The sequence below is a fragment of the Lingula anatina genome, chromosome 2, assembly GCF_051362555.1.
Source record: "Lingula anatina isolate TDL-2025a chromosome 2, LinAna3.0, whole genome shotgun sequence".
Taxonomy (NCBI): domain Eukaryota; kingdom Metazoa; phylum Brachiopoda; class Lingulata; order Lingulida; family Lingulidae; genus Lingula; species Lingula anatina.
In genome coordinates this window covers 4,885,965-4,907,993 of record NC_141768.1, presented here as the reverse complement: position 1 = coordinate 4,907,993, position 22,029 = coordinate 4,885,965, and the positions used below count along the sequence as shown (strand labels likewise).

Here is a 22,029-nt window from a genome sequence, read left to right as displayed (position 1 = left end):
ATCTAGGCAACCAAATAAACTTTCCTACTGTAAAATGGAGACACACAGGTTTAAAAGATCTTTCCTACATTCAGGATAATAAGCAGCATCCCCCCTCAGTTATTACAGACTCTTACACTTAATGGCTTTTTGCATCCTACTCCTCCCCATCTTTCCTGAGAGCACCGAAACGGTGACACTTAATATACATGTAGCACCTCCCTCCCCACCTCACCCCACCATATCAATATAAGCACCAAAACTCTGGCCTGAAACCACAAAACTTTTCTCCAGTTTTCTTTCTTTCTAAGTTTTACTTACGGGGGACTACAGGTGGAACTTTCCCTGTAGCTAAGCCATTACCACTGGGTTCGTCATCCTGGGAGCCTTCTGCCACTGTGTTCAGGGGGATGACAGGGTCAGGGAAGAGTTTTTTGGTCCAGTGAAGTGCTGTCCTCTTGATGCTCTCCACCTTGCTTTTGATATTTTCCGTATAAACAATCTCTGTTCTGTGCTGTTTCACTGTTAGCATATCTATTAAGCGCAACCAATCATTTCATCAACATCCTCCTTGTAGTAATACTGACATAATAACGATTGTCCCCAAATCACCGCGGGATGTCTCTTTACAACCACCCTGAGTGGTGAGTAACACAATAAACTGCCCTGTGTCTCTATGGAGAATGACCGTCTTACATACGATATGCCTCTCCTGTTCAGTGTTCTGCTTTGATGATTCTGATATCAAGCAATGCTTACTCCACCAGATCTGGTTGACATTTGAAATATTTGCTAAACCAAAACAACGGAGTATCAAAGTCCACAAACAGTTAATCCCATAAGCCTATGGAAAATGCATTTGTTCCTAGCATCTAAGAAGCAGTAATCCTGATTCCAGTCATGTGCAGACTTGTAGTTATTACCTGATATGCCGTAATGTTATTAAAAATGCAGCGCATGAAAAGTCCTTGCACTACCTTGTCGAGATTGGCCGGGTGCTTTGAACTTTACATGGCACAAATTCCTTTTACTGAGTTGATAGCCAAAATTTAAGTGACATTTAAAATGATATAGTCTGCACAAGTGGTCGGCCACCCTTGCGTAAACTATTAATGTTCCTTCATAAAAATACGTGCTACGTCATGGTTCATGGAGCGGCAATAATACAACTTTGCCTCTTTGCGTCTGGTTACTGTGCCTGATATTAAAGTCACATAGAGAAAATGGATATTACATTACTCAATCAGCTCACAGTGAGAGGGATCAATAGACAAAGTAATTCAGTTGTCTGCAAAATGAGCCCTTTGATTCCACCACTCCGAGTACTGTTCACTGTTTTTATCTCAGATAGATCACTCAGCATTGTGCTTTCACCTGGAAGATGTATATAGTCTGTAAGCAGGATGACAGAGCACAGGCCTGGGAGATCCCTAAATGTCTCCTATCTGTCCCCGGGTCAGATGACTTAGCATAGCTTCAAACAACTCAGCTGTCTCTTCTCCTCTAAACCAGGTGTACTTCTCAACAGAACTGCTGTTCTCTCCAACCACCGTGACAGTAACAATTATAATGGATGTCCCCCCCTCTCTCCCCAGTATTTTATTTGTGACAGGTGAGTAGATGATTGCCCTCTATACACCTGTAAGGTGTAATTATACCTTTCTGACAGTCAAGTTGTTCTCCGCCACTGGACAAGAGTCATGCAGGAGTGGATTAGATTAGTTTTCCATCAAACAGCATGGTTTCACAGTAATTATGTGGCACACCTCCTTTGTTGTCTGCTCTCTTTCATTTCCCAGAGCCCTGACATGACAGGAAGGCCAGACAAGATGAAATAAACACAGTCTGATGCAAGAAAGGGTGAATTCAGTACATAAATGTCTCCTGTAGAACTCTTTTCTTAAAGCTAGTTTTACTGAAAATTTTCCTGAACAATGCAGCTGTGGTAATCAAACACAAAAAATGACTTATTTATTTACCTGCTGTGTTTGTATTCATATACATATTCTCACCAAAGTTCTTCGTGAAAATAATTTTCCCTACTTCCTCTCCTTTGTTGTAGAACTTGTGACCTCTTGTACTTAGAAATGCGCTTCCCAGACACTGCTGTCATAGAAGCCCTTCAACAAAAAGAGATAATTTCCAAATGTATTTGATCTTTTTACCCAGTTGTCTCCTGCTGTACTTTCAAATTTCCCAACAATCTATCACTGCTGCTGCACTAGTCCTTCATAAAAACAACTCTGTCCACTTTCTAATGTTTTCTATCCACTTGAATCCTCCTAAACAATAAACATCAACACCAATCCCAGACAATCTATTGCAGCAGTCCCTCAGAAAAACAACTCTGTTACATGTGTACTCATTGCTTGCTTCCGTTCTTGCTGCCTCTGTGGAGTGTGCCTCATAAAAAAGAATTCTATGCTATTGTTCTGTCCTTGTATTAATTTCTATTTCCAAGTTTTTGGGGGCAAATTCCTCTGCTCTCAATATCAATCTTCAAGTAGAAAAGCTGACGAACATCAGACAAGTACAGTGTAGCACCATTTACTGACCACCCTTACGTCAAGAACAGCAAATACTGCCAGACCCTTGGTTGTTTTCATTAAAGAAAAATGCACCCATTATGTTTTTCCTTATCCCAATGTTATCTCAACACATGAATCTGTTTTGAAATCAGCCTTGAATACCAAATTTTATGCTAGATTTAAAAATACAACAACACTCCTGATAGGCTCAAAGCCCTGGCTTTCAATCCAGGTAGGTATCACATTCAATAGCCTGAACCTCTAGTCAATGCCTCGTATTGTTGGGGCTGGATCGCAGGTGAGACATACACCGTATGGAACGTGGTTTTAAACATGACCATTTAGCCAGAGCTTTATCCAGCATTCACCATTCACAATTTTTCTCACTCATTCAAAAAGCATGCCATTATCCATCTAGACATGATGTAGTTTGGTTCAGACATCTATGATTCTTTGATTTTGGTCTAATTCTAACCAGACCAAAACATTTCTTAATTGACTGAATACATTTTGCTAAACATTCAAAATATTTTTCATTAGAGAAAAGGGTAAGTGACAATGTTTTTGACTTGGTATATCATATATCACAAGTACAATTCAGCTGGGATTTATACTAGCATAGTTCTTATCCATAAAAATATTTTTCAAAGGTTCTCAATAAAGCTCTTGTGATGGACTGTTCATAAATATTGATGAAAAAAGTAATCCTGTGTTACTTCACTTAGATCTTGGATGATTTATATCCATTGGCAAGAAAAATATCTTATTCAAGACTTCTCTTCGCCTTCAATATGCTCTAAACAATTGGCAAGTCTCCTTTAGTCATTTATACGACTGGTATGGAAAGAAAAAGTATCACTTTTTTCCTAAAGAATTTTGTCTCGGGCCTTCCTTTCTTACTACTACATGAACAGACCAGTAAATCTCTAAGTCATGTTAGGATATCACTTGAAATAATAAATAATTAACCTTGCTTAAAATATCTTCAACAAAGTGAAATTCCTGAAAATGCATGACACCATTCATTTTGCTGGAGTCAAGTTAAAAATTATAGGCACATAAATGCATATTAACATATGGATCAGTATTAAATTGGTACTAGATAATTAAAGATGATATCAGGGAAATGTGTAAGTATAATCTTATAGTCCCATTTATCTCCTGATTATCTAAAATACTGAAGTTTAATTTTTATTTCACAAATGTCACCCAAAAATGTAATATTTTAATATGTTCATAAATATTGCAGCTGTTATTAAAAGTATCTAAGAAGACCTTTGTATTGCCTATAACCACAAACCAAGCATAAACAGACTGATTGCAGTAGTTGAGAATATAAACACAATTAACATCCCATCACATTGCTCAACACAGCTGCTTCATTCAAATTTCATCATTATGATAAAAATTGTAGAAATCGTTAGTCAACTACAGTGTACAAAAATACAGAGAGAGAGAGAGAGAGAGAGAGAGAGAGAGAGAGAGAGAGAGAGAGAGAGAGAGAGAGAGAGAGAGAGAGAGAGAGAGAGAAAATGCTTCAAAACACGTTGAATCTCATACACTATCAGCATGAAATTGGTTTCAATTCTTCCATAGGTAACTATATAAGATGAAGTCCTCTTGAAAGGGTGTGCATGTAGCTATATGAATTAGATCAACCACGGATTTAAGGGAAATCCAAAAATAATATCAGACGGGCAAAATCTGCATATGCATGTCTATCTTGAGGTAGCAGCACTGCATGATGATTAATAATGACAAAATGATTCAATACCAAAGATTCTTTTATATTAAAAAAGTGACAGATGGCACATTAAACACATACAAACACAACAACAACAACAACATCCCACATGCATGAAAAATGGGACAACTTAATAAACTTGGCAGATCACTCCAGAGTAACATTACTGGTAAGCATAGGTGCAAGTTCTCATTTTCTGAACAGAAAAATTGTAAGTACCTAAATTAAAGTATCTCAAGAAAAGACTGCCATAAATAAGCTCTTAAGCTCTCCATGCCAAATAGTATTCTTTCACCAAATCATTGCAATTTATATGGCAGTGGACACAACTTTCATTTTCTGTGTAAATTCAATACAGTATAGCATTTGCCGGAGGATCAAAAACAACCATGGACCAAGAAATTCTCTATGAAGCTACAGTTGCATGCAGTAACATACTTGGTGGTACATCCACAGTTGGCGCTTTTGGCAGCACCCTGCGTCTCCTGTCCGTGCTACCAGTCCTCATCCAGCGAGTAATGGTAGGAGAAGGATGGCTGGGCAGTGGCGACCTCTGTCCAGGTTTGTTATCACAGAACCCTACTGCTGAAAGTAACAACCAAATACATGAAATATACAGAACACATGAGTTAAAAGTAATCATTAAAATTTTCTAGCTTAATTCTTGGTTAAAAAGTTGACCATGTTACCAGATGCAAGTAAGAGGCCATGAGACCTTTTATTGTTAAATTTTATATGTGCAGCAGACAAAACAAATCTACCATGAAGATAAATACAACCATGTACAAATAACAAGTAGTCACGATATGACCAGGAATCAATAACTACAAACCAGCATTTGTTACATATGCTGCTGTTGCTTTAGAAAAAGGGGGTCAGTGTCTTCCAGAAAGGGTTGAACAACATATAGCAATCATAAAATTAACTGAGTAAGATCAATCTAAAGTTAAAATGGAGAATAAGACATGTTTTGATAAAATAAAAAAATCTCAACATATTTGGAATATCAGCAATATTTGTAGTACTGGAGGAAGAGGATGCCAGGTTTTTAAAGTTCAACAAGTACTACTGAGGCATCAATAAAAAAATCCCTGAAGATTAATATAATCTTATTATTTAAAGAAACTCCACCCAAAGCCATTACCATTAATGAAATCAATGAAAAAAAATGACATTATAATCTTCCTTTACTACCTATCACTTTTCTAAATTTTCTTCATTACGATACACGCTTTCCCGACTGATGGAAAATCGATCTTAACTTATTGTAATCTTTCATCACACTTGATTAAAACTTCAGGAGTTAAGACAAAATGATAAAAGTGGTCTGATCTGTAAGTGTGTAAGCAGTGGTGGGGTGGTGGTGGATGGATGGGGGGGGGGGGTTAATGGAAAAGGAAATCAAATAAGCTGAGAAGATAAATCAAAGTAATTCAGTAACTTAATTTGTCATTCTTGGTTCCTTCAGCTTCAGATGAGAAAGTTCAGATTACAGCAAAATAATCAATATCTTTATTAGCAGTAACAATCAACAATGCCAGTTATGAAAAGTAACCCCGAGTTTCGTCTGAAAACGTGTTTATTTTTCTTGACATTCTAAATTATTTAAATACAAAAAGAAAAAAAAACTAGAGGATCAGAGAGGCGATACCGCCTCCGAATATTGTACCACCAGCTGGAGCAAGCGCATTCGTATAGACCCCCACATATACAAAATAAGGAACACAGCCACCAGTCTTGTGCTTGCCAAGCTGTAAAAATGCAATCAACAAGAATTTTCAAAATATGCAAAAAATATATATATAACTAAAAATGGTACAATCAAAGTTAAGTTCATTGTAAGGTAGGTCAAAGGTCAATTCCAAGGTCACAGTAAATTGCCAGTATATGACTTCCTATTCAACTTCAATAGTAACTATGGACCTATCTCTGCCAGGTTTGGAGTTAAAAGAAAAAGAAATTAGCAGAGTTCAGTTCATGATAATAAGTAGGTCAAAGGTCAATTTCAAGGTCACACTTAGATTGCCAGTATATGACTTCCTATTCACGTTCAATAGTAACTATGGACCTATCTCTGCCAGTTTTGGAGATAAAGGAGAAGCAAAATATGCAAAGTTCAGTTCATGGTGAAAAGTAGGTCAAAGGTCAATTTTAAGGTCACTTTTAGATTGCCAGTATATGACTTCCTATTCAACTTCAATAGAGACTATGGACCTATCTCTGCCAGTTTTGGAGATAAAAGGGAAGCAAAATTTGCAAAGTTCAGTTCATGGTGAAAAGTAGGTCAAAGGTCAATTTTAAGGTCACATTTAGATTGCCAGTATATGACTTCCTATTCAACTTCAATAGTAACTATGGACCTATCTCTGCCAGTTTTGGAGATAAAAGGGAAGCAAAATTTGCAAAGTTCAATTCATGGTGAAAAGTAGGTCAAAGGTCAATTTTAAGGTCACATATAGATTGCCAGTATATGACTTCCTATTCAAATTCAATAGAGACTATGGACCTATCTCTGCCAGTTTTGGAGATAAAAGGGAAGCAAAATTTGCAAAGTTCAGTTCATGGTGAAAAGTAGGTCAAAGGTCAATTTCAAGGTCACATTTAGATTGCCAGTATATGACTTCCTATTCAACTTCAATAGTAACTATGGACCTATCTCTGCCAGTTTTGGAGATAAAAGGGAAGCAAAATTTGCAAAGTTCAGTTCATGGTGAAAAGTAGGTCAAAGGTCAATTTTAAGGTCACATTTAGATTGCCAGTATATGACTTCCTATTCAAGTTCAATAGAAACTATGGGCCTATCTCTGCCAGTTTTGGAGATAAAAGGGAAGCAAAATTTGCAAAGTTCAGTTCATGGTGAAAAGTAGGTCAAAGGTCAATTTCAAGGTCACATTTAGATTGCCAGTATATGACTTCCTATTCATGTTCAATAGTAACTATGGACCTATCTCTGCCAGTTTTGGAGATATAAGGGACTAAATGTTATAATTTTGGAGTTACCATAATGTGCCATAAATTTCCTACTGAAAAAAATTAATTAAAATAAAGAAAAGGTCATTTTGGTCAAAATTCTTGAAATGGGAGGTGATCTGAAGTTCCAGATGTTCAAATTTGATGAAATAATGTCATTTTTGACCACAAGTTGTCTGCTTTGCCAAGCCTTATGTTTTATTTTTCCGGAGTTCAAAATTTATTATCCATTACCGTACTGCACATTTTGCTTTCACCACCAATATGTACTTTTTGATACAGCGTAACTCGAAAACGGTATGGAATACAAAAAAACAGAGACCACCTCCAGTGTTGGGCTTTACATGCTCTACAAAATGCAAAAAAGAATGGGTGTCTAGCATTAACGGTTCCCAAATTAGAGACAGTTTTAAGTTTCGATATCTTATGGCCGCTACTCCCGTGAAAATGCACCGATTGACCCCAAATTCACGGAGATGAAAGATGACCTGAAGGGTAACACTTTCCATTAATATTATTAGTTAAGTTTGTGTGGTATCTGAATAAGGCCGCAAATAATTTTTTTTCGGCAAAAATTTTGTTTTTTTGAAAATTTTGGCCTGTTTGACCTTGAAATAAAGGTCAAAGGTCAAATCCAAGGGCATATATGAAATCTACACATATGACTTTTGGAAAGCTGTCTGTAGAAATTTTTCCCATATTTCCTTCCGTAGGGGAGATAATTAGCATTTAATTTTGCCATTTTTGGACAAGGGTGCATTGCAATGAGTGCCACACCTAGACCCCAATACCGACAAAGCCCAAATTTTACGTGGAACGAGTTGAGATTATAGGTGACCTAAATCCAAGAGATGGGTATGGAGGCCCTTACCGTCTAGGAGGAGAAGCGGTAACGGTGACTTGGCGGCGGAGCCGCAGGAGCCGGCGGAGCCGCAGGAGCCGCAGGAGCCGCAGGAGCCGGCGGAGCTGCAGGAGCCGGCGGAACATACGGGTCGGGACTAAAACCATGTGTACCGCCAGCGCCTACGCTGGTGGTACAATTAATTAATTCCACAGGCTACAATGCTTCAACGATCTGGTTTAACTTTTGGGCCTGATTAGTTGTCCATCTGGCTTTCCAATGTCCCCAGCAACACAATGCAATGAATGTAAGAAACATGGAGACAGCTAGTCTACAATCCCTTGTAATTAACATCATAGGATACGATGGTGTGCATGCAGGCATGTGTGCGTGTGTGTGTGTGTGCATGTGTGTGTATGCTGCATCCTAAATCTCACAACCTTTGTACTGAATGTGAACTAATCAACAGACTTGCAAATAAATTTTAATGGAGTCGCCTACAAGTGCGTACGGCTCATAACAGTACATTTTGTGATTGCCCTATCTTTAATTGCCTATATCTCTTTATGAAGTTTAACCTCCTATCTTGCTAATTCTGTCACGACCACAAGTATAAAAATAGTCAAGGACCTGTGAATAAATTGAGTTTTAGATTTTGTTAATGAAGCTGCTGTGTTGCCTTGCTTTTTTCTCTTGGGATAACTTAATTGGGATCTATGAGCTGGACCTAGATCTTCCCGTGTCAAAGTAGAGCTTCTAGAGTAATTTATATTATTACATAAAAGACAATCTCATGTAGCTAAGATCTCAGTACAAGTTTCCACCAGAAGTATATCATGCATGCTTCCTTTAGTTTCACTTTAAGATGAGAACAATCCCCCTGTCTAATGTAAATCCCCATTATGGAATGTGTCCACCATTATTCCTGATCTCAGAAACCACGACTGCGCAATTTATCTGAAAAGTACCTAAGAATAGCTTAGGATTTAACTGATAGAATATAAAGTGACTGGAGATTGATTCCACCCTATCATTTAGGCATACATATCTGCCTCCCAGAATTGAACCTCATCAACAGCAACCAGATGAAAAGTAATCACTTTCATTAGATCCGCGCGTGGAGATCATTTCCTGAAACAGTTACAGATAGAGAAGGTCTGAATGTAAGACGTCATGGCTTACAGTGACTTAAATTAGATTTTTGTGACCAGCAAATGAAATCTTATCCCTTGACTGTAGTTATGAAGCAAGTTTGAATGTAGGCTTCAGGGCTTATATTGGCTTGTATTGAATTTTTTGCGACCAGTAAATAATTTTTTGCACTTGGTTGTAGTTATTTGACAACTTGGGGGGAAAGCTGTTGCGTGGGAGGGAAAGAACACTTCCAAACTTCTTGGATGATTGTAAAACAAGACCTCTGTCCACCCTTGCATACGGAACTGTTTTTGAAAGCTACTAAATGTACAAGAAGAGAGACTTGCATTCCGAAGCAAACAGACTAACATATCCTTTTCCATCAAAACTTAACAAATGCCCTATACCATGTATCAAAAAAAATTCCAATTTCACATTTGATTCATCACAAAAAAAGCAGAAAAAAAGCAAATATCATAGTATTTCCAATTGTTGCAAAACAAGTCAGGTAGCAATTACTTAAGTGGGATTGCTTTTCCTTCATCTAGTTTCTAGCCCTGTCAAGTTAAGAAACAACTTTAATCCGTGATAATGTTTCCAATCAGCAATACTGACTGAAACATTTCTTGTAACCGAGAAGTCATTTACATATAAAAAGGCATTTCTCGGTATTTTCACACTTTTCTTGTATCCGGTGTAATATGACATTTGCTTTTGTTCAAACAAACGGCATGATCAATGCATTAAATTTGTTCACACTCAAAGAAATATGTATAATTGCAATGGAGCTTAAAATCGATAAATGTGAAAAGAAAATGAGAAATGAGATAATGATTTAAATACATAAGGAATGCCATTTAAATTGACTCTGCACACATTTTAATTTTGAACTGCTTGCCTGAAATCGGTCACATATGCCATTTAATACACACTACTTTAAAAAATTGCTGAATAACAGTGAACTACACATAAAAATCGGCCTGCCCAAATAGCAGATCCATAGCAATGACAATTTCAAATACTGTTCAATCTCGTATACTCACTTTTGTTGCCACACCGTTCCAGCAGTGGGTCCACATGCAGGGAATGAAGGGCCAACCTACATGGCTCTGGGTCGGGTTTGGTCACATATTGCTCCGTCTTCTTGGGGATGGGGATGCTTGGAAGTGTCCGAGATCGCACAATCTGTTTACCAGCAGGACCACTAGAAAACATTCATTACAGAAACCATGAGATTTGCACAGAAAGTAATGTCACACAAGGAGGACACAGACGTGCTGAAATGAGGCAACTTTCTCAGGTTGTTTACAATGAGGTCCATTTTTTAAGGGGACACATGCTGGTACAAACTAATGTGACATTTTTCACAAGAATCAGATACCATTTTCAATTAAATGTACTTTATGATTCAAGAGGGAAATATTTAAGACATGAAGAGAGTTCACACAATGTAAACATCAATCAATATATTATTTTTTAATGGAATCATGTGGTAAAATTATCTCCTGCTGTTCTCAGTTTTAAAGACCCTTGTTGAAAAGGAACACCATTTTGCAAATATGTATTATTGGACTGTGAAAGGCGGGTCTAATCACTGTTGATCATAAACATGTTCAAGTTGATATTAGCTTTGAATCAATAACCATAAGGTGAAAAGTCCACACTCTTTATTTAAACTGAACATGGCCTGAACAAATTAGTTTAATTGTCTAGCGTTTGGTTAATTCTTAAATAAAATGTGCACGTCTTTTGGCCTAATAGCACATGGTTATGTATGCTTGAATGTACATTTTGGATATCAAAAGAACATAAATTAAATGTTGAATCTTTTCTCAACTCTGCTTTAAACCAAAATGGCAACATCCATAGAAAACAATATTTAACTAGATGATACAGACTGTAGGCATACCAAGAATGGAAGAGAAAGGAGAGGTGGGCTAGGGAGAAAATTTTGATTACGTACCACTTAAAACCATTTCAAACATGACTTACTGAAAGTTTCAATCAAAACTTGCATTGAATAACTTGACTTGTAACAACGTACTTTGAGCACATATCTACTCCAGACAGTAATTGTTTTTATTTAGTGCAGTGTTACCTCTCAAAACTGTAATGAACCCAGTATTGCCACATTTAGATCAGTTTTCAAATATTTCAGTCCTATTTGAAGAATCAGAGACTTTATTGCAGCACACACACACACACACACACACACACACACACACACACACCCTGATATGACCGGTTAAGATCCTAGCTGACAGATGGGATTGCAGGGTGGAATTGCAATCAAGTGTCTGCAACCTGATGTTTTATTTGAACCAATCTGAACAGCACTTCTTGAATATTTGTTTCATATATTACCTATCTTGAGCAAAGGACCAAATAATGAGATCGATGCAGTGGATTCTTTTGAATAATAATAATAATAATTAAACAATATATAAAAAACAATGAACAATGATAACATCACATTTTCAAAACAAGATTTGTTAAAGACAATTATAAGATATCACAAGTAAGATCACTTTCAACCTCAAATATGGTTCACAAAAAAAAAAAAAAAAAAAAAAAAAAAAGTCACAATTTCAAAGCAAGGTTTAGAAGGCAGAGGTTTCCCCAATTTTCTAAAGATATATAATTACAAGATACCACAAAGATCACTTTCAATCTCAAATATGGTTCATTCACCTATTAAGCTCATAAACCTTTTGTATAACTAGCAAAAACACAATATATATACCTATCATGTACCACAAAGATACATTAAGCTATCATCTTCATACCAGAACAGACTTATTTTTTCCATGTAAAGCAGCTTACAAGGAAGACCTTGGCAACAGGTGGTTAATTCTTTATGCACATGAGCACTCATTGGAGACCAGCCAATGCTTGGTTGACCAAGGGGACAGTATATTTGACAAGGGTAAAAAAATATATATGCACTAAAATTTGAACCCCAATGAAACAGTAAGCCTACAAATGCTACCTCAGGAGACTCATATTCTTCATGCCAAATTTAACACGCGAGATGTGCAGTTGGTGTACAGTTAGCATTTGAAGCCATATATGGGGGGCAAAAAAGTTTCGATCAAGCCTCCTGCCCACTTCCAATGCAATCTTATAGCTGATATATAACTTTTATTACTTGGACACAATGCAATTGTGGGCATTTAGCAGTATGGGAGTACATGTCACATCCCATTCTTGTGGGTCTTCTCTCTCCTTTTGGAAAACTAAATCTAGAAATTTCCTAATAAAAGAGGCACCTGCTCCAGAACTCCCTTTGTACTCTACATTTCTTCATTCTTTAAAAATATCAATGAACCTTTTCTTAAATTAAAGTGTGATTCTAAAAGTGAATAAATATTTGAAGTACTGAAGGAACACATGGTTTGATGTCAAGCACAGATTACAGAATATTCTATGTGTTGAGAAATATGTAAAACTTTGATACTGGAACTTACATTTACCCACTGGCCAATGTTGCGGTCTCAATCTGAGACCTTTTACTAAGGTTGAGACCATAACATCGGTCAGTTGCTAGATGTATTTTCAGTTGGATCAAAGTTGAAATAATCTAACAATGTTCTTGGTAGTGGGAACAATTTTCCTTGGCACTGCAAAAAGACAACAAGATTAAGTTGATTTTCGACTTCTCTTTCTCATTACAAAAAATTTGCGTTCTTCATCCCCAGGACCTTTTTCATCTTAAATGACTGGATTATTCACTAGTAATGTTGTTATGCATGGGAGATAGGAAGCAAAGATTAGTTTATGCATATCAGGTTTTATTGTGTGTTGAATCGCTATAGAAAGGTTAGTTCCCAACTCCATTGACTCAGGGGAGGAGGGGGGGGGGTGTTGGACGGGTTGGACAGGTTCCTTCTGTATCAAAATTTGATCTGGGTTCTATGCCATATCTCTCAAACTGGGTGTTCTAACAACTCCCCCCCCCTTGAAATTGGTAGCTACTTTTGATGTGAATTTCCACCTGATAAATGTAAACAAATGGAATTAAAACAGGGGCAGATAAGCCTGAGACCAACATCTATAGTCCTGATGTTCCTGACAGAAGGCTTGAAATTAGTTTGCCATTCAATCATTCAGACAATATCACCAAGTCAACTAGATAGCAGAGTGGATTCTGGAGGCACATGATCGTGCACGTTCCAATTTCCGAGAAGTTAAGTACCCTGTACATATTACATGACTTCATGATTACTGCAACAAAATGAGTTCAGGAGACAAATACTATTTACAGTCATTATTTCTGAAAAGGTTAGATTGCATCTACTTAGTGCCATGAAATAAAACTAGACAGCAAAGCTTGCTAATACAGACTTATCAAAATAGAAGTCTCTCCCTTTGCTCCTTTGTAACATAACATCAAAAATATTTTCCAACTTTTCAATGTTTAGTGACCAGCTTTGTGAACAGTATACCTGTACCGGCTTTCTAAAACATATCTTTTTCATTAAACTTACTATTTTAACATTTTCTCAATTTTCAAGTAAAACCTAGCTAAGGTTTGGCACTATATGCCAAAATATATACTTAAAACATGCTAATAATAATAATAATAATGATAATAATATAACTTTTGTAAAAATAATCTTATCATGTAAAATCTTAAAAGAAACATGCACATTTTTATCAAACAAAGCCACACAAAATGGATGTGATATAAAATTACAGTAACGCCATTATGGGACAAAAGTCGCAAAAAAAAAAAAAAAAAAAAAATATATATATATATATATATATATATATATATATATATATATATATATATATATATATTCAATAACTATGGAAGAATAATTTGATCATGCTGTTTTTTTTACAGGAACATAGCTTTTTACCAAACGGATATACTGTATGTTTGTAGTAAACAAAAACAAGGTTTGGTTCTTATGGAGCAAATGTTGCTAAAAGACATGCAAATTATTTCTGAATGATGTGATTTTTCTTCAGTCAACAGCTAATATTGAGATCATTTTTACCTCCAATATTTCGATGTCTAGCAGAACATCTTCATAAGGGAATGAGGCTATACAGGTGAAAATATAATATATATTCTCTGACAAATTATTGGCACTATATATATTTAAATATCAAAATAATCTGAACAAGCCCATTTTCAAAAAGAATCTGCATTTTCACTAAACAAAGTAAGTTAATTTAAATTGGCAATTAGCAGTTGAACAAAAGAAGTGTCGGATGGCAACAATGACAACTCGGACAAATGCAGTGATCAGAATACTTATACAGACACATAATGTCTGTATAATGAAACAGATTACATATAATACCTATAAGTTGGCATGCAAATTGAGAAATCAATTTGTGTTCAATCCCATGATTTACAAATCACCAAAAACAATTATCACTCACGTGATTTCGAAACTGTACATAACTGCATATTAGTAAAATACAAAACTAACCAAAGTTGACATAAAATAGTTTGATGAAATACAGACATCCCTGCAGTTTCTTTCAAGTACAGACAATGGAGACCAAGGTTACATAACTCCTTAATGTCTCATCTCTATCTCATCTTTCAATATGGAAAACTTAAATGACAAATTTTATTCCGTGACAGAAAATACAATGAATTCCTTGACATTGTAGAATATGTAAAATTGAATGACTGCTGTTAGTTGATGAATTCAATTATTGATTTGAAACTGTGTATCTTTTTTTCTCCGTAGAACATACCCTTCATGAATTCAATTTTTGAGAAAGGTGGAATAGATACATTATAAGTCATAATGACAAATTTGATATTACATACTGAGTATTTATAAATGATGAAAACTAATTGTCAACAGATATTTGAAATTATGTTGTTTCCCCATAATGGCCTGTAACTCACGATATAGGAGAAATTACCCTTTTAGCATGTTCCTGAACTGGTTCCTGTAATTATCATAGACCTGAAATGACACCGTTTCAGTTGTTCTCCATGCCAAACAATTTGTCACTTGTATCATGACTACTTCAACATATTTTATAAAATTTTCACCTTTACATTTGACCTTATGTCTTTCATATAAAGATGTAAGGAAAATTCTTAATTTTGTTCCAAAAGGCAGTACTGTATGTTCTCCCCATCTCAAGCTTTACCACTGAAAGAAGTGCTGAAGAATTTCTGCTAAACAAAATCAATAAATGACTGAAATAGATAAATGCAAAACATAATTCTATTATGTAAATTCCCATTATTCCCCTAGTATCATCTCAATCAAAGTTCCCAAGACTACAGAGCAATCAAAGATGCAAACCCCATAAAGTTTGTGGAATGATATAACACTGGCAAATCAGAGGAGCTTTGCCCACCATGTTTACATATAAATTTTTTTAAGGAGCACAAGCAGCGCAGGGGCATCAAATGTGTCCATCAAGGGGGACCAAGAGACGTGGGTAGCAACAAGTGTCCCCTCTGCCTTTCTCAATCCACCTCTGTTATCAGTTTTTTCCAAACAAAATATCTATTATATTTATCTAGCCAGCCAGTTATTTTGACACTCAACACTGCCTGCACCTCAGGTCAGAAATGATGAGCCAGCAACTGGAAATTGATAAAACATAATATAAAGGCTGCTAAATCAGCCAAATGTGTAGGACCTAAGGTCAACTTGGGGATGAAGTTGAAATTGCCAGCTATTATTAGTGTGTTAGAAATTGACTTGGGTAATAATGCTTTTATTTATGGCACTCAATCTTGGGTCTCTCAAGCATAAGATCAAATCTCTTAGAGACGGCTAAGACGGAATCGATTTTTTTATTATTGATAATTGTGTTGCAGACTTTTCAAAAGCTTTTATACAATCAGTTACATGACAGCTTGTTCCCCTTCAAGGTATCAATTACATATAGCCAATAAATAATAAATTTTGGTTAATATATGACAATGACTTTCACAAGTTCAGTAACAATTTGTTTCTAATAATGCTTCACTGTGAACCTGATGAATCTTCATAATCAATGCTAGGTGGTCATTTTTATACAAAATTTAAAAAAAAATTCAAAACTTACCATTCCTAACAAATTACAATAAATAATATATGAATTAATATGCTAATGATTCAGAGAATTTTTCTCATAGTTTTTCTTTTTTTACTCAAATTAAGTATACTGATTGTCTTCACTTCCAGAATAGGCAAAATATAACTGTCCCTTCTAGCCAGTAACCTTTACTTTTACTGACAGACTAGACCCCAGGGACAGTAGACTAGTGCTTGTATGTGGAAACACTGACGTGGAGCTACACATACATTTGTATAATATAAATAGAGTTTGTAAGCAAAAATTATTGAAAAAAATGCTCCATCAAAATCATCCAACAATAGATATCAAACTGACATTGGATTTCCTATTTAAAAAGTACACATGCTGGTACCAGGATTCATCTTGAAACAAAGCTAATTGAATAATACACTGTCCTCAATTAAGGTGAATCAAAGGTGAACTCAGTTGTTCTCTGGTGATGGCTAAAAGTGCTGTAAAAATATGCACTTTTCTATACAGTGTGCAAAATACTATTTTTGATTTTTTTTTTAGAACATTATATATATCACATGAGAATTCTCAATCTCAAATCCATATGACAAAAGCATCAACACCAAAACACTGGGATCCCATGTTCCTCTGAATATCTTAATTATTCTATTCCAAGTATTAATGAAACTAACAAGGGAATCTGATAATTGCAACCATCCATCTTCATCAAAAACAACCTGTTGAACTTTTTACTCCCTGCTAATTATCCTTTAAGAGAGAGAAGTATGGCTTGTTTAAGTTGTAGATCTAAAGCAATAAACTCTGCATATCAGACCTATCATTCCGTTACAAGCACATGTTCGAGTCCCACACTGTTTTCAATTTATAATGAATCCAGCTTATGATAAATATTATATGACCTATTAGATAAATGCTCGCATTCAAGACACTATTGGCATCTTATCTTTCTTATTAGCAAGTTTCCATCCATCCACATGAAATATGACACAACACTTAGTCTTTTAATAATAGAGTCTGAAAAAAGAAGTCTAGAATGTTAGAAATCAAACATAAAATGCATATGGCCCAGTGAGGTCAGTTTTACTGATTGGCAGTGACACAACAGATAAATAGGTTTCAATAAATCATTAATTTCTGGTTGTAACTACTTAAACTAGACAGTAAAGCTGGCAAATATACAGACACCATACAGGAAACAAGGCAGCAAAGCTGTCAAATGTTCAGACATTATACAGAAAAAAGTGCACTGTTACGTAATGCTTTAAAATGACATATTCACTCTTACCCTTTTACATTATGTACTACAGGTAACATGGATACTGAAAAACTAGCAAGTGATCCAGTTCCATGGGATATAAAAGCCACTGAAAATGCTAATGTGTGAAAAATGAAAATTTCACAAATAAATTAAAAAAAAAAATTAATTACCATAAATGTAAACCTATAATGCTAATTTTTGAAAGCAACCTGTCTCTTTACCAAACAAAGTCACTAAGGTAATTTAAAATAAAACAAAAATAGGGTTTGACAGTTATGGGGCGAACGTCACCAAAATGGTGCAAAAAAAAAAAAAAAAAAAAGAAAAAGAAAAAAAAACCAGAATTATTACCGTAAATGTAAACTAATCATGCCAATTTCAAAGGCAACCTGCCTCTTGTCAAACAAAGCCACTCAGTAAATTTAAAGTAAAAAAAAGGGTTTGGAAGTTATGGGGCAAGTGTCAAAATTGTTAAAAAAAAAAAAAAAAAACAGAATAATTACTGTAAATATATACTGATCATGCCAATTTTTGAAAGCAACCTGACTCTTTACCAAACAAAGCCACCTAGTAAATTTAAAGTAAAACAAAAATATGATTTGGCAGTTATTGGGCGAACGTCATCTATCTCACAGCAACAGCGACAATGCGGACAGGCAGACCAATCAGTATAAATACAGCCACTTACATCGTCTGTATATAAAAATCTATGATATAGTTTAGGGGAGTCTAAATTTATTTTAACCCCCCCCCCCCCCATATTTAATTATCATTATCATAATCTTGTAAGAACGCTGAGGTCTATGAGTTAATGTCAAAAAAGGTCTCGATCCTATGTGTGAAAAACATGACCCTCCTCATCACTGATCCTAATATACCCACAAGGACCAATCTGCTTTAATGGTTAAATCCCACCATTTTCTTTAAAAAATTGAACTAACAAGAAATTTGCATATTTTTGGAAAATTGATTCAGTGGTGGGGTGATCTCAGAAAAGAACAGCTCCATTCTTGGTAATGGAGTACCAAATAGAGGAAAATAATAGTTGCTCAGATGCAATTAACCTATATGTATTAACATATCTGTGCTGCTTAGTGTATCAAAGAGGTACTGTGATAAACAAGGTTCAAGGTCTCTTTCAGGTATGTGAGATAGTTGCATCTTTGTGATAGGAATAATATGACGGCTACCGTATATAGCAAATCCATATAAGGTTGTCTGCTTTTTTAAAAGTTTCTTTACTGAAAATAACAATTTTAGAATGACAATACAGACCTGGTTTCACAAAAGATTTGAGCATGAAAACTGGTCTAAAATTTGGTTTATTTTCAGTAGATAAATCCATAGTAGCTGGTCCATTTAGGTAAAAATTTTTTTTTTTCTGAAATATTAGCCATATCTTTCCTTTCATAAAATGGGCACAGTGTTTTATCTGATTAGACTACTCTCATTTCTTGAAGGTGAAAGTTGGCTATAATTTTTCTCTCCTAAAACAAGCCCCAGTCTAGTTTAGGCTAGCACTATTGCAATTTTCTTTCATAGATTAAATCCAGCAGTCTTAACACCACTTAATTACACAATGCCTTGCCTAACATTGCAAGTTATTTTAAGTACGTACCCAATGACTGTCAGTGTGAAGTCGGCACACCAAGACGTGTAGACACTCATTATGTTTTCATTTGGAGAAATGTACCTGTTTATAACCAAGGTAACATGCACCAATATTCCAGAGTTAATCAACATGTTACTTCTCTTACTTAAAGTTAACAATAAAAGCTGTTATATTATAATTCGCTTAAACGTATATAAATTATTTATCATCTAATAACTCTCAACGAATAAAACCACTTCATCTTCAAACATCAAATCCTTTATTTATAAATAGGAATGAGTCGATGTGCCTCTGCCTGTGTACAGACGATACAATATTACATACAAACGTTTGCTCCGTCACCAGTTAGATTTCTCGCATAGCCTAATTCCAATTCCGGTACAGTTCGTACTTATATGAATTTGATAATTGTATAACGCATAATCAAACCCTGTCTTTATACAAATGTTTTTATACAAAAACTTTTACTTGGAATAAACTGGAATATCCGTACAGTAGCGTAGCTCGACTTTGAATGATCGTTTCCCTTCCTCACGTGATCTGTTCACCTTTTGAATACAGCGCCCCCTGTACCTCCTAATGACCTTCCTCCCAAGACACGTCATCGTTGACCCGTTAAACGACAATAAATACATCAATTCTCTCAAGTTGTTCCCTGGGCCCTAAGACTGGCTTATTAATATACACTTTAGGTGATTAATTTACTTTCACTACACAAGTGTGAAAAAATCACAATGTGTCTGAATATCATAAGACGTAATGCACTGCTTATTGCTTTGTTGATTTTCCATTTCATATGGACTAGTGCATTGATATAGGCAATGGAAATTGAACTTAGTTAAGTTCATGGTGATTTGAATATGGACTCAACTGTCACTTCGGGTTATTCTCACAATTTTTATTTTGCATTTTTATTTCTTAAAACAAAAATTGTGTGAATCTGTCCTGCTAAAGTAAGAAAACTAAGAAACTTAATTTAACAAAGCAGTTTTTTTACTTCATTAGCTACATATGTCTTTGAAAGAACATGGCTGCATACTTCTCAATTAAAATTACTTACTATCATTTGAATTAATTGCTGTCATTAAATTATTACTGTAAAAGTACACTATATTTATTATTTTCCAAACATTTTAATCCAAATCATATATTACTTCCCCAGCTGCTGACAGGATGGAGGCAATGGTAATATAGACAGTAATAATGGTGAAACAAGCACATCATAACAAGGTTTTTCTCATTAATATTAAGTGTTTGAGGCTTGGCATGATTAAGCTAAAGGATTATTCCATTATAAGCTAAAGCAACAGGTGCAAAACAATTGCCAGAGTTACAAGGTACACTAGCTAACCCAAAATTCACATAGATTTTTTTAAAAGGAAAGAAGGATTCTGAAAGTAATGGTAGCAAAAACACCGTTTTAAACCACGGCACCATGACAAAAAGATGTGCTCATGTGAAAGTAAATCACCCCTAGCTGTTCGAAGAGGCGTGTCAATCGGTTCTGTTAATCTGATTGCATTCAGCAAGAGTCCTTGTGGAGCTGGATCAATTGGATCGATCTATGTAGAACGATAGTTTCATTGGGAATACGTCCTATAACAAATGATTTGGGATAATGATATCTAACAGGCCCTTAAAATACAATACCATGGCATGGGTCTCTTCATTCTTACTGGTCACCTCTTTTTTTAAAGAGCACACCAATGCGCTTAAGTGAATATGTATGGCTCCCCTCCCTAATGACAACACACCCATATACATATGTACAGGCACTGGTGCACACATTTCTATACAAACAATATGGAAAAGTGATACACTGTAAAATGCCACATAAAGCTAAAATAGGGAATATGCAAACTACATTATGTAAGCACAAGAAACAAGAGAACTTATTCATCAAATTTTCCTTGTCATGCTAATATTCTGTCATTCTGTCAGCAGGAATGGACACATTTTAGCATACAAATAAACTAGATTAAGGAATCCATGGTTACTATGAAGTGACGGATTGAGTAATTAAAATGCCATAAATTTAAGATATCCTTTGAGATGATGGATCAGTGGTTACTTCATGACAAGAATACAGGCACAGGGTGAGCAGGCTGTTACAGTTACCTTTCAGTCGTGCTTGTGAAACACTGTCATTAGTTCAACACAGACTTTTATCTTTTCATTTTTACCTTTTTTTCTTTCGCTTGAAAGAATTCCTCAGTCGACCCAAGAATGTCTTGTTTTGGGTTTTTTTTTCTTCGTCTTCTTTCTCCATTAGGACTTTATACCCTATTTCTGGAATCCACCCTAGTATGGGAAATGTCCCTGCAGCAAGCCATCCTGGGTGCCATGCCAAGGACAAGGATGACCCTTCAGTAGTGTTTTAATTCTTCTACATCTAAAGCAGTGTTATCCTAGCTTTCCTTTAACCTCTTAAGGTATACCTTTAGCCAAGCGTATCATCACACCGCTGTCAAATTACTAGCCTTTGGATATACAATAATTATCAGAAATAACAACCCACGGTTTTTAGCCTGCGTGTAATTTACATCCAAAATGCCATAGTTTATCTTCGGAAGAGAGTCTCCGTCCCTTGACGGTTAATTATCTCTACAGAGACAACAGAAGCAGAAATATTCAGTCAGCAGTAAAATCCAAAACCTATAGCACTCTTAATGGAATAGTACATTCTTAAGTTGTCAAGTCCACATTACATTAGAGTTAATCATCAATTGTCCTCAATGAGTGCTCAATGTATGGATCTCAAATGGTTACAATTTCCTGAAAACTGAACCAGCAATTGTGATGCATTGTTGCTCTTCGCTATCTGCAGTGGCACAGTCTGGTAGCACTGTTCACAACAAAGGCAAACAGTGATGCGGTTTTAAATATATAATTCCAGATTATGTGAAACTATCAGGTGATCAGTATGTTGACAATTAT

General features: G+C 35.5%; 1 protein-coding gene across 10 annotated transcripts in view; it reads right to left on the bottom strand.

The window, feature by feature from the left end:
• The window catches only part of LOC106159834 (ankyrin-repeat and fibronectin type III domain-containing 1), an 87,860-nt gene that overhangs the window by 29,292 nt on the left and 36,539 nt on the right, over nucleotides 1-22,029 (bottom strand). For 7 of the 10 annotated variants that reach the window (XM_087004842.1, XM_087004843.1, XM_013536247.3 and 4 more), the window contains 2 exons: nucleotides 10,240-10,400; nucleotides 4,690-4,836 (listed from right to left, as the gene is read on the bottom strand). In XM_087004842.1, coding sequence (XP_086860968.1) covers nucleotides 4,690-4,836; nucleotides 10,240-10,400 — 308 coding nt within the window. Of the gene's footprint in view, nucleotides 1-300; nucleotides 2,553-4,689; nucleotides 4,837-10,239; nucleotides 10,401-21,275; nucleotides 21,937-22,029 lie in introns of those variants that run through there. The other 3 variants (XM_013536254.2, XM_087004840.1, XM_013536255.2) reach the window with 3 other exon arrangements.